The sequence below is a fragment of the Heterocephalus glaber genome, unplaced genomic scaffold (genome assembly GCF_053883595.1).
Source record: "Heterocephalus glaber isolate CG9 unplaced genomic scaffold, H.glaber_assembly_v1.0 deba00001479, whole genome shotgun sequence".
In the NCBI taxonomy this organism is placed as follows: Eukaryota; Metazoa; Chordata; class Mammalia; order Rodentia; family Bathyergidae; genus Heterocephalus; species Heterocephalus glaber.
Genome location: NW_028258316.1, coordinates 18,203,503 through 18,215,678, shown reverse-complemented (window position 1 = coordinate 18,215,678; position 12,176 = coordinate 18,203,503). Strand labels below are relative to the sequence as shown.

The 12,176-nt window shown below is 38.4% G+C and overlaps 1 protein-coding gene across 15 annotated transcripts in view; it reads right to left on the bottom strand.

The window, feature by feature from the left end:
• Astn2 (astrotactin 2) overlaps positions 1 to 12,176 on the bottom strand; it is a 908,742-nt gene that overhangs the window by 351,676 nt on the left and 544,890 nt on the right. For all 15 annotated transcript variants that reach the window (XR_015439761.1, XR_015439763.1, XR_002396623.2 and 12 more), the window contains one exon: positions 26 to 192. Coding sequence is in view for 12 of the 15 variants with exons in the window: in XM_087182849.1 (XP_087038975.1) it covers positions 26 to 192 (167 nt within the window). In the remaining 3 variants the exon portion in view is untranslated. The remainder of the gene's footprint in view (positions 1 to 25; positions 193 to 12,176) is intronic.

Sequence of the window (12,176 nt, the reverse complement as noted above, 5' to 3'; positions counted from 1 at the left end):
CCGAACCTGGGGTAGAAACACTCACCCACAGAACATGAAGATGGTGCTGGAGCTGGCATCATAGGGCAGAGGCAGTGTCTGCTGCAGGCACAGCTGCTCACAGCCGCCGTTAAAGCCGTCAGAGCAGTCAATGCCTTTGGAGCGGTCATAGCAGCCAGAGCCGTCCTTCATGGGCCTCAGCTCTTCGGGGCACTGCTCAGAGAGGAGAGAAATCAACAGAGTAGTTAGAGCAGAGGAGGTGGCAGGCCCTATCACACTGCCCCCTCCCACCTCCTGAAAGGGAAGCAAGAGAGGAGGGTCCAAGTCTCCTCTGGCCAATTAATAACTGTGGACAAGCCCCTGTGCCTCTCTGTACTCCAGTGTACCCACCTGTAAAACAGGACTGTTGTGATCACAATGCTTCAAAGAGTCGTGAGCATAGCGAAAAGAGATACTGTTGGCAGAGCACTTAGAACGCTGGCGCACATGGCAACACACAGAAAATCGTAGTTGGTATTAATATTGACATTGCTGGGACCATCTTAATGATTATTTATATTGTTACTGCCAGGTAGGGTCTGCTGCTATAAAGTTCACTTAAGGAGGCAGCCAGATTTTCGGTTAAGAATCCCTAACAGTATAAGTTTAAATTCCAGCTCTTCTTCTTACTGTGTGACTCTGAGCAAATTATCATCTTTCCGTGTTTCACTGTCCTCATCTATTAAATGAGCACAACACTTATACCTATAGATTTGTTGTGAAGCTTAAATTGGATCTTAAGTTTACATACCTCACTTCAGAATTTGCCCCATAGTGTGGTACTTATAAAATGCAAATCATCTTCCATCTTGAATTGATCTCTTCTCTAGCTTTGTCCTTTGAGCCCTAAATGAGATTCCTGATAGGAACATGAAAACGACTTCTAACTTGCCTACTGGCCTCCAGTCTGCTTCCTCTAAACCATCCTTCAAATGGTCACCAAAGTGGTATTTCTAGATAGCATCCCTAGCTTGAGTAATAAATGAACTTTTAAAAACTTGAATGTTCCCTAAGCTGAAAATTGGGGTCTTCCGTAGATGATTTCACATCCTTTATTCGCTATGTATCCCTTCCTCCTCACAAGCTTACTTTGGTCCCGAGCAAACCCCAGGGATCTCCACCTTCAGTAACCCCAGCTGAAATGCTCTTGTCAGCGGTCCTGGTACCCAGTAAGTGCTCTGTAAATCTTATACTGTGGGACATCTGGCTATGTATTTAGTTTTCCTTTATTTGATAAGGCTAGGCTCATCTTCTCCAACTCTGCTGATGGAGATGCAGTTGGAACTCTGCTGGCTCAAAACAGAAAACTAGGCACCAGGTTTTCATGTCAGTCTTCTTGCCTGCATTTGCTGTCCCTCATCCATCCCTGGACAGGGCTGATTAAAATGCCTTTGCATGGTGCTTCCCCCAGCCAGTTCCCTGAGCCCCTCCTCAAGCCATCCCCCTAAATGACAATAACAAAACACATCCACACCCACACACACACACACACGCACCCACACCACAAAATTAATTTCCAAAAACCACCACAACAAGAAAAAGAGGTCAGCCCTCTTGGAAATTAAATTTTGCCTAAGAAGAATTTGTAATTACAAATGCAGGGGAGAGTTCTTGGAGACATTTGAGACTGGCGCCAGGAAAGGTGATGGAGAATGTAGGTTAGAAATGGCCTTTGTCAAGCTGCAGAAAGGTTATAAAATTGCTACATTTTGTGCTTAAAAAGTAAAATCAATTTTCCATATAAGTGAGGTGCTGTACATATTAATTCGAGCTCACAGATGGCCCATGCTTATCTCTAAACAGCCACTGTCAGACAGAAGGGCACCTGGTCACAAGGTCATTTGGAGCCATTTGCCAGGACTAGGGGCTGGGTTCTGTCTGTCTACAGAGATTTACTGAGGAACTCTGAACCTTCTCACCAGGTAACAGGAGAGTTCTGGGTTTTGTGATGGGTACAGTTCTTTCCATCCCTCACTGACCACCTGCTATTTTTGTTCTTTAAGTGAGTGCTCACTGCAATCTAGGTATTAGCTAAGCATGCACATTACCTGTCCATACTTATTTAGTCTTATAGCAAACACATGGAGAAGTGTGAGGGCTAATAATGTCTCCCAAAGATGCCTCTGTCTTAAGCCCTGGAACCTGAAACCTGTGAATGTTACCACCTAGGGTAAAGGTTTTGCACGCATGATTAAGCTAAAGCTCCAGAGAAGAATATCTTGGATTCTCCAGACTGGCTTAAATGCCATCATATATGTCCTTATAGCAGAGGCAGAAAGAAATTACAGATAGAGAGAAAAGGAAACAAGCAGGTGAACCAGAGAAAGATTGGTGTGGTGTGGCCACAAATCGCTACTGTTGCAGGCATCAATTGCTGGAAGGGGCAAGGCATAGATTCTCCTCTGGGCTCGCCAGAGGGAGCAGGACCTGCTAACACCTTGATTTAGGACTTCTGACCCCTGGAACTGTGAGAGAATAAATTTCTTTTGTCTTAAGCCAGCCCATCTGTGGGAATTTGCTGCAGCGGCCAGAGGGAGCAGGTTTCAGGGCCGATCTAACTACTTGCTTTCCAAATGAGGCCACAGAGAGGGAGCAACCCCTGTACCCCCCACCCCAGGTCCCTCAGCACAGGGACGGAGGACACAGAGCCAGATGTCCCTAGTCTCAGACTCCAGCTCTCTGCCCACTCCACGAACTACTCTTTAGATGAAAGCATTTTACTGATGAAGACAAACTTTCAGATCCTTTTCGTCCTTTCCCCAAGACGATTCACAGTTGAGAAACTGAGTCTTAGGAAGGTGAAGGGCTTTGGCTGATATCACACAGAGAATTAAAAGTAGAGCTAGAATTCTACCGAGTTTGATCCATGAACAGGGGAGAGACACTCTGAGTAAGTGAAGTGGGTTTATCAGTTAGCTCTGTAGGACGCTTCCGACATCCATCTTTGTGTTCTAAATGGCGAATGGGGGCAGATGAGATCTAGCACTGCCACCATTCATTATTATGTGCATACTGTTTCTATTTTTTCATTGCTTAGCATTTGCCTTCTCCACCAAAATGTAAAATTTGTAAGACTATAAACCATGTGTGGCTGTATCCACACTCAGAATCATGGTAGGTATACAGTAGGTGTTTGCTATTTATTAATGTAATTACAGAGCACCAGATACAGTGTTTAGTGTATCTGGGTAATAATTGTGAATCTGAATCCAAACTGGCTTTTATTAGCTGTGTAACCTTTGAACTCTTACATTCAAATGACTACTGTGTGGGGATAAATAGTGTAGTAGCCAGGTGGGAAGAGTTTTCCAGTGATTCCTGCCTTCTACGCCAGTGCTCTTGTGTTCTCTCCTCCCTCATGACACCAGGGCTGGTCATTGTGGCTGATAAGCACATGGCAGAAGAGATGGTATGTAACTTCCAACTTAGGTTAGACAAGAACGAATCTCCCCCCCCCCCCGCAACCCTCCCTCCCTCCTTTAACACATTCTATGGAAACTTAGCCTCTATGCTTTCAGTAGCCCTACAGAGAGACACATGTGGTAAGAAGCAGGTCTCTGGTCAACAGTCATGAGATGAGACAAGGCCTGCCGGCCACACATGTGTAAGCCTGAGAATATGTTATCTCCTCTTAATCGAGCCTGTTCAGATGGCTGCAGTCCCCAACCATACCTTGACTGTGACCTTGCCAGAATCATACAGCTAAGCCACTCTTGAATTTCCAAACCTTGATAATTGCATGAGACAATATTTATTTTTGTCTCTAGCCATTTGATTTTTCAAAAATTTGTAACATGATAATAAATAACTAATACTACAAGTCAAACATATCGAGTACTTAACATAGTGATCACCAAATGGTATCTGCAATTATGAGTATTTTTATGCAGCTTAGAATCCAGCTCAAGAGATAAGAAATGTACACAGATGTCAGACATAGAACTAGTTCTAGAACAAACATCAAGAACTGTGGTATAATTTAGCTGAACAGCAAAAACTCTGCAAATGAGCCTGGGGAATACCCAAAAGAGGAGACCTTAATCACAAAGACCTTCCTGGAAGAGGAAATGTGACTGCTACAGAGACATAGTAAGTACAAGACATAGGGAGACCAGAGCCGTTGCCTAGGAACCACCACTCAGTCGCCTTGCAACACTGGACAAGTCCTGGAACCCACCTGGGCCTCAGTTTCCTTTCTTTCAACAGGGACAGAATTTGGAGACAAGAATATAAAGACCAAAGTTACTAGTGGAATCCAATGCAGGCTTTCTGATACTGACTATCTAGCCAGGATGTGTTATCTAAGAGCCAGCCTCGGGGATCTCATCTGTAAATTGGGAATTCTAATGGCTCCTGGAGGCATTTCTGGAGACTCTATGAGAAAAAAATATGCAGTTTTCTCTATCTGCCTTTGGGTCTGACCCATAACAGGTACTCAATAAATGAAGGAAAAATGTATAGATAAAGTAATAAATGATAAATAAGTGAATCCAACCTCAGTTGAGTTTTTCTTTCCCATTGGTTTAAATCTTTCACTGGATCATTTGGTAAGTATTTATTGAACATCTACCCTTTGCTGAGTAAATGTGGGTGGTAGAAATGTAGTAGTAAAAAACACAGCCAAGGCCCTCCTCTCAAAGAGCCTAAATCTAGAGAGTAGACAAATGATCAATAAGAAAATAAGTAAGATAATTATGTCTTAGAATCAAATTGCTATGAACAAAGAAAAAGGTGTAATGTGATAAAAGGTTAATAAAATGGAGCAAAGAAAACCTAAATTTAGCTTAGAAATAGGACAGACTTATTTCACTTTATTCTTCTCTTTACAAAAGTAGCTTTTGCTGTTCTAGTTCCCTTACCTTTCTAAACAATTTTTAGAAAAATATTATCTATGTGTATAAAACTCATGTGGAGATTTGGATAGTAATCATCTTATGGTCTTTCATCAATTTGGGGAGTATGGGCATCTTTACTCTCTGTGTCTTCCAGTTCTTTCCATTTATTGAGATTTTGATTTTTTTCGTCACCATTTAATAATTTCAACATGTGTGTCCCCTACATATTTAGCTACGTTCCTATTTAAGTATTTCATTGTGGTTTAGGAATTGTATATGCTATTGCATTCTTTATTTCAGTGCCCACGTGTTCATTGCTAGTATAAAGGAAGTACTAGGACTTGAACCCAGGGTCTTTGCATTGAGCTACATCCTACATCCTCAACCTTTTCAAACACTTTTAAATTTTGCTATGGGCTCTTGCTAACTCACTAAGTTGCCCAGGCTGAGCTTGAACTTGAGATCTTTCTGCCTCAGCCTCCCAGAGTGCTGGGATTACAGTAATTATAGGTACTATGCTTGGCTATTTATTTCCCTTGTGTCTTGAGAACTTGGTGATTTATTCATTATGCCTACCAATCATTATTATTGTTGCTGTTATCATGGATCTCTTAAGATTGTCTGTTAAACAACCATGCAATCTGTACCTAGAGGTAGTTTTATTTCTTCTTTCCTATTTTCTTTTTCTGCCTTATTGCTCATGTTAGGCCATCCAGCACTATGTTGAATATCAGTGATTGTTCTTGGTCTTGAAGAGAAAGCATTCAGTATTTCATCACAAATATTTACTTGTAGATTTTTTTATTGATGTTCTTTATCAGTTTGAATAGGTTCTTTTCTACCACTATTTTTATGACAGTTTTTGTCATTTTGAGTGTTAAATTTTGTCAAACATTTTTCCAATTTCAACTGATAAGGCCATATGATTTTTCTCTTCTTCTGTCTTTATGTATATTGACAAATTCTCAAACACTGACCCAGTCCTGCATGCCTGGAATAAACTCTGCTCAGACACAACATAATTCTTTTTCACATTTTACTGTATTCTATTTGATAATATATTTTTGAAGATTCACAATTATGTACATGAGGGTTTTTGGTATTACTCTGTAATTTTCTGTTTTTACACTTTGGTTTGGTATCAAGTAATGCTATTACTCAAAAATGAATTTGGAAGCATTCTCTCTTATTCAATTTTTGGGAAGTATTTTTTCTTTAAGAATTGCTGTTAATTCTTTAAACATTTTGTATATGTTTCCAGTGAAAGTACTGAGGTCTAAAGATTTGGGGAAGGGGTTTTTAAACTTACAAATTCAATAGTAGTTATGGGGCTATTCAAATTATTTCAATTGGTAAGTTTTTTCTAAAGGAAGTGGTCATTTAACCTAAGATGTCAAATTTATGTGTGTAAAATTATTTTCAATATTTCTTATTATCTTTTTGATGGCTTCTGAGTCTGTAGTGATATTACCTGCTTGATTCCTTGATATTGGTAATTTGCATCTTTAATCATTCTTATTCATTATTCTTGCTTGAGTTTTTTTCAATTTTATTGACATCTTCAAAAAATCAGGTTTGTTTGTTTTATTAATATGTATTTTTTTTTATTTTCAATTGCATTGATTTCCTTCCTTCTCTTTCTCTGGCTTTATTTTGCTGTCCTTTCCCTAGGTTCTTAAGGCAGGAGCTTGAATTATTGATTTTAGTCTCCCTCCTTATTATGGATAGATTTAGAGCTATACATTTCCTTCACACTGAATATATAGCCACAGATAAACTACCATAAAAGGATGAATCACTGCTTTAGCTGTAACCCACACATTTTGGAAATTTTATTTTTATTTCATTCAGTTTAGTGTAGTGTTTATTTCCCTTGAGCCTTCCACTTTGACTCATATGTTACTTAGAAGTATGATGTTTGCTTTCCAAGTACTTGGTGATCTTTATGTTATCTCTGATACAGACTGAAGGTTTGTGTCCACAAATAATTCATGTTGAAGTCTTAATTCTCAGTGTACTACTGTTCTCATCTGGAACGTTTGGGAGGTGATTGGATCATGGAAGTGGATCCCTTATGAGTGGGATTATTACCTTTATAATAGATGGAAGAGAGACTTGGCTCTCTCCAACTCTAATTTCAGAAGACACAGGAGGAAAGAAAACCAGGGAGAGAACCCTTACTGGAAGGTATACTGAATCCACCAGATGCTGATCTCAGGATTCTAGTTTCCACAGCTGTGAGAAATATTTTTTGTTTAAGCTACCCAGTCCATGATATTTTGTTATAGTAGAATGAACTGAGAAAAGGCACTCTTGTAATTTTAACTCTAGATTGATTCTATTGTGGTTGGATAACGTATTCTATATGACATAAATTCTTTACATTTTCCTTTGTTATTTGAGGTATAAACATTTGTGATTTCTATGTCTTCTTGTTGGATGATTCCTTTATCAGCATATGATGTTCCTCTCTGGTAATTTCTATTCAAGTTTACTTCATTTAATTCTAATATCCTACTTCTGATTTTGTTTTATTTGCATGATTTGTCTTTCTCTTTTCATGTTCAACCTGCCTATATTATCATGTGTGCAGTGAATTTCTTGTACAGAGTATATAATTGGGTGACACTTTTTTAAAAAATCACTCTTAATTTCTTTTAATTTGTGCCAGAGATTATTTAATTTAATGTGATAACTGATAGGTCAGTGGTTATGGCTGCCATTTTATACATATTCTGTATTCCGGTCTCCATTTCTCACTACTCTGTGTTTTTCCCTGCCTTTCTGTGTGTTACTCAAACATTTGTTAGAATTCCATTTTGATTTATCTATATTAATTTTGCATTCATCTCTTTGTATAGTTTTTAGTGATTGCTCTAGGTGTTCAGTCTACAGATGCTATTGTTTTTGCAGTTCAAATGATATGTAGTAACCTGACTTTCCTTTATGTTCCCTTCTCCTATGGAATATAATTTTCTTTATTATCCTCTAAATACATTTAGGTCCACATCAGCCAGGGGTATCATGTTTTTCTTTAACCTTTAAATGTAATGTAGAAACATCACGAGGAGAGGGCAGTTCTATAGTGTTGATATTTTTGCTGTGTTCTTTTTTCCTTCCTAATGTTTCAAGATCCCTTCTTTTTTTCATTTTTTTATTATTTAGAGAACTTCCTATTCCCATTTTTTTACATAAAGTCTCCTGGTCACAAATAACTAGGTTTTCCTCTGTCTGAGAGTATCTTGATTTCTTCTTTATTCCTAAAACATATTTTCACTGGACATAGGATTCTTTTCATTCAGCACTTGAAAAATATTCTACTTTTTTCTAACCTCTATGTCCTCTCTTGAGAATTCCCATTGTCATTAAATTGTGTTTTTTCTGTAGATAAGATGTAATTTTTTTCAAAACTTTTTTTTTCTTGAAAAACTAAAGGACTTTGACTATGACACTTTGGTGTGAATTTCTTTGTGTTTATCCTATTAGGAGTTTGCTTGGTTTTTTGAATCTGTAGGTGTTTCAAATTTGAGAAGTTTTCAGTCATTATTTCTTTGAGTACCATTCTTTGCTCTACTTTTGGGACTCCAATGACACAAAAGTTAAATATTTTTTTTAACAATTGCAGTTATTGAGAATGTGTCAATTTTTTTTCTTGGTTTATTTTCTGCCCAATATTCAATTTACTGATTGTTTTCTTTGTCTTCTCCTTTCAGACATTGAGCTTATTTAATTTTTATTTAAGTTAGTATATTTTTCAATTTTAAGGTTTCCATTTAGTTTACTTTTATTCTTTGTATTTCATTGTTGAGCCTTTTTTTTTTTCTTCATTTATTTCTGGAATGCTCAGAATCCTTGGAAGAGAATTTTTAAATAATGGTTGTTTTAATGTCTTAGTCAGATAATTTTAGTACCTATCATTCTGGTGTTGGAATCTATTATTTGTATTTTTCACCATTTTTGGCATTCTCCTAGTTCTTGGTATGATAAGTGATTTCTGATGGAAACATTTTCAAAATTATGTTATTGTTTTAGTTTTAGATTTTATGTTTTTCTTTAATTTTTACATTTGTATCAGTATATATTTGCAGTACATAATGATTACATTTCCTGGGGAGTTGTTACATGTATATTACACATCTTAATTCATTTTTCATGCCTTTCTCTTCCTCTTCTTCCCCTCTCCATCTATCTTTTGATCTTCTCCCATTTGCAAAGAATCTACCCCTTTATTTCCTACTGTCTTTTATTTTTGTTTCTCTACATTTTTAGTTTCTCATTTAAAAGAAACTGATATTTAGGTTTTGGTGTTTAAGTTATTTCACTTAACATTATGGTCTCAAGGTGCATCCATTTTCCTACAAATAGCTCAAGTTTATTCTTTATGGTTGAGTAGCACTCCATTGTACATAAATATCATATTTTCTTTATCTACTTATCCACTGATGGACATAAGGTCCACTTCCACAATATAGCTATTATGCATTGTGGTGCATGTATCACTGTAATATGGTGTTTTAACTCTTTTGAGAAGTGAATAGCTGGGTCACAGAAGGACAATAGCAGAGTCAAATGGAATTTCTGGTTTTAGTTTTTTGATTAATCTCCATACTTATTTCCAAAGTGGATGTACTAGTTTATATTCCCACCAGCAATGTAGAAGGGTTTATTTTTCCCTCAGCCTTGCCAGCATTTGCTACCGCTTGAATTCTTGATGATGGCCATTCTTTCTGGAATAAGAGAATTTCAGTATTGTTTCAGTTTCCATTTCTCTAATGGTCAGAGATGTTGAACATTTTTCATATATTCATCGGCCATTTCTACTTCTGAGAAGTGTCATTTTAGTTGCCCATTTTGTGATCTGGTCTTTTATTTTGGGGTGGCCTAATTCTTTAAATTCTTTATATATTCTAGATATTAGTCCTCTGTCCAAGGAATAGCTGGCAAATTTTCTTTTTCCATTCTGTAGGTTGTCTTTTTGCTCTGTTGGATGTTTCCTTTGCTGTGCAGAAGATTGTCAATTTGATGTGATCCCATTTGTTGATTTTTTAAAAATTTTCTTATTGGATGCATATTGAGGCCATTTGTTGATTCTTGATGTTATTTCTTGTGCAGCTGGGGTTCTGTTTGTAATATCCTTGTGTACGCCTTGTGTCTTCAAGAGTCTTACCTATTTTATCTTCCAGACGATCAAGTGTTTCTGTTTTAATATTTAGATCTTTAATCTATTTTGATTTTAGTTTGTACATGGTGAGAGATATGGGTCTAGATTCAATCTTGTGCATGTGGATAGCCAGTTTACCCAGCCATCACTTGTCAAATAAGCTAACTTTGCTCCTCTGTATGTTTTTGGCCCTTTTGTCGAAGATCAGAAAGCTGAATGTGCCTGGATCCGCTGTTCTGTTCTATTGATCCTCAAGCCTGTTTCTGTTCCAGTATCATGCCCTTTTTTCACTGTAGCTTTGTAATATAACTTGAAATCCAAGGTTGTGATGCCTCCTGCTTTCCTCTTTATGCCCAGGATTGCTTTTACTATTCTGGGTCCCTTCTGGTTCTATATGAATTTTAGGATTTTTTTCTCCAGATTTGTGAGGAATGCTGTTGGTATTGTGTTGGATTTTATTAAATCCATTTATCAGTTTTGGTAATATGACCATTTTGATAATATTGGTCCTGTCTAACCAGGAACAAAAGCTATTTTTCCATTTTCTGATGTCCTCTTCGATTTAGCTTCGGGTTTCATTTCAACCTTCTCTTTTACTTGGATCCCTCTAACATCAGCAGAGAAAAGTGGTTTTTTTTCTGATAGAGGGAGACAGAAGCCCAGTGGGTCCACTTAGCCCCACTGACATCCAAGAAGGGAGGCCTCTTAGTGCTGCTGGGTGGGGAGGGGGGATCTGTCTCCTCTTAAAACTTTAATACCTTCCACATGGGAGTGGTTGGTATGCCTAGTTACTGCTTCACTTGGTCTCCATGAACACCAGATGAACAGGAGGTGGCCTTGTTACTGCTGGTTGGTGGTGAGCATTCTTTCAAACTAATCTTGTTCTGGCAATACTTCAGCAGGGAAGGGGAAGCTGTCTCACTGCTGTAGGCTACAGGTAGAAGTCCAGGCTCTTCATATGGTCTCCACTGACAATGGGTGGGCTGGGGCGTGGGGATGCTCATTTCTTCTTGATGGAGAGTAAAGTTCTGACTCTCCATTTGATTTTTGCTGACATGGGTGAGTTGAGATCCATACTTATATTTTCCTGTGGTGTTCAGTTGTAGTAGTACAGTTATTGTCTAAAAATTTTCTGTTTTGCACAGCTGTCTTTTTCTAGTACATTAGCTAGAGAAAGCATGGCTTTTTATTTTTATGTTTTAACTTTTTTTTTTTGCATGTGGTTATTGGCGTTTCCAAGCTACTGTTTCCTTCAGTGCCAAATCTGGGACATATAAAACAAAAGTGAAAACTCAGAAAATTGATTCCCTTAACTTTTCTTAGGTCCCAGTGCCCCTAGCTGGTCTGCCTTTTCTCCACCTACTACAGTCTTATGTTTGTTTTATACATAACATCTAGGGGTTTTAGTTGTATTTAGCAGGAGGATTAGAGAAAAGATATCTGCACCCCCGCAGGCTGTTTTTGCACAGCCCTAAAGCTAAGAATGACTTTTACATTTTTTTTTTAAAAATGGAAGAACATGAGACAAAAAAAGACCACATGTGACTTGCAAAGCCGAAAATATTTACTATATAGTCCTTTATACAAAAAAGCTGCTGACCCATGGCTTCAGCCCTGGGAAAGCTTCCAGTTTATTCTAGGTACACCTGGAGGGCTTTGAAGGGTTGTCAGCAGAGGAATGAAGTGATTTGATTTGCTACTTTGAAGAGATTATGGAAGTTAGTGAATTCAATTATCTCTAAGCATTTTCTTAGAGCTCACAAAAGGCGCCTTGGGAAGCAAGTTCCATGGGACTGGGGGTGCATATGAGAAAGAAGGTGTCTTGTCTAACAAAGACCCTATCCTGTGGACAGCTGCTCCTTTCTCTGAGGCTGTACAGTACATAGGTGAGAAAGCGGAAGCTCTAACTCCTGTCAACAGGGATCCAGAGCCTCCCAGCCCCCATTCTCCTCTATTTCAGTGGAGGACGCCCCTGGCAGACTCCTGGGGCCTTGAGTCTTGAGGCCTTGCAATTCTGGGAGGCAGAGCGGATGCCCTGGGGATTCCCACCTGTTCCAACACCAGCTGGCCTCACCCAACTCCCTCTGCCTCCTCCTCTATTCCTGCGCCTGTTCTTGCTGCTACTCAGCCCAGTTTTTCATCCTCGCCAAGCCGTTTGTTTC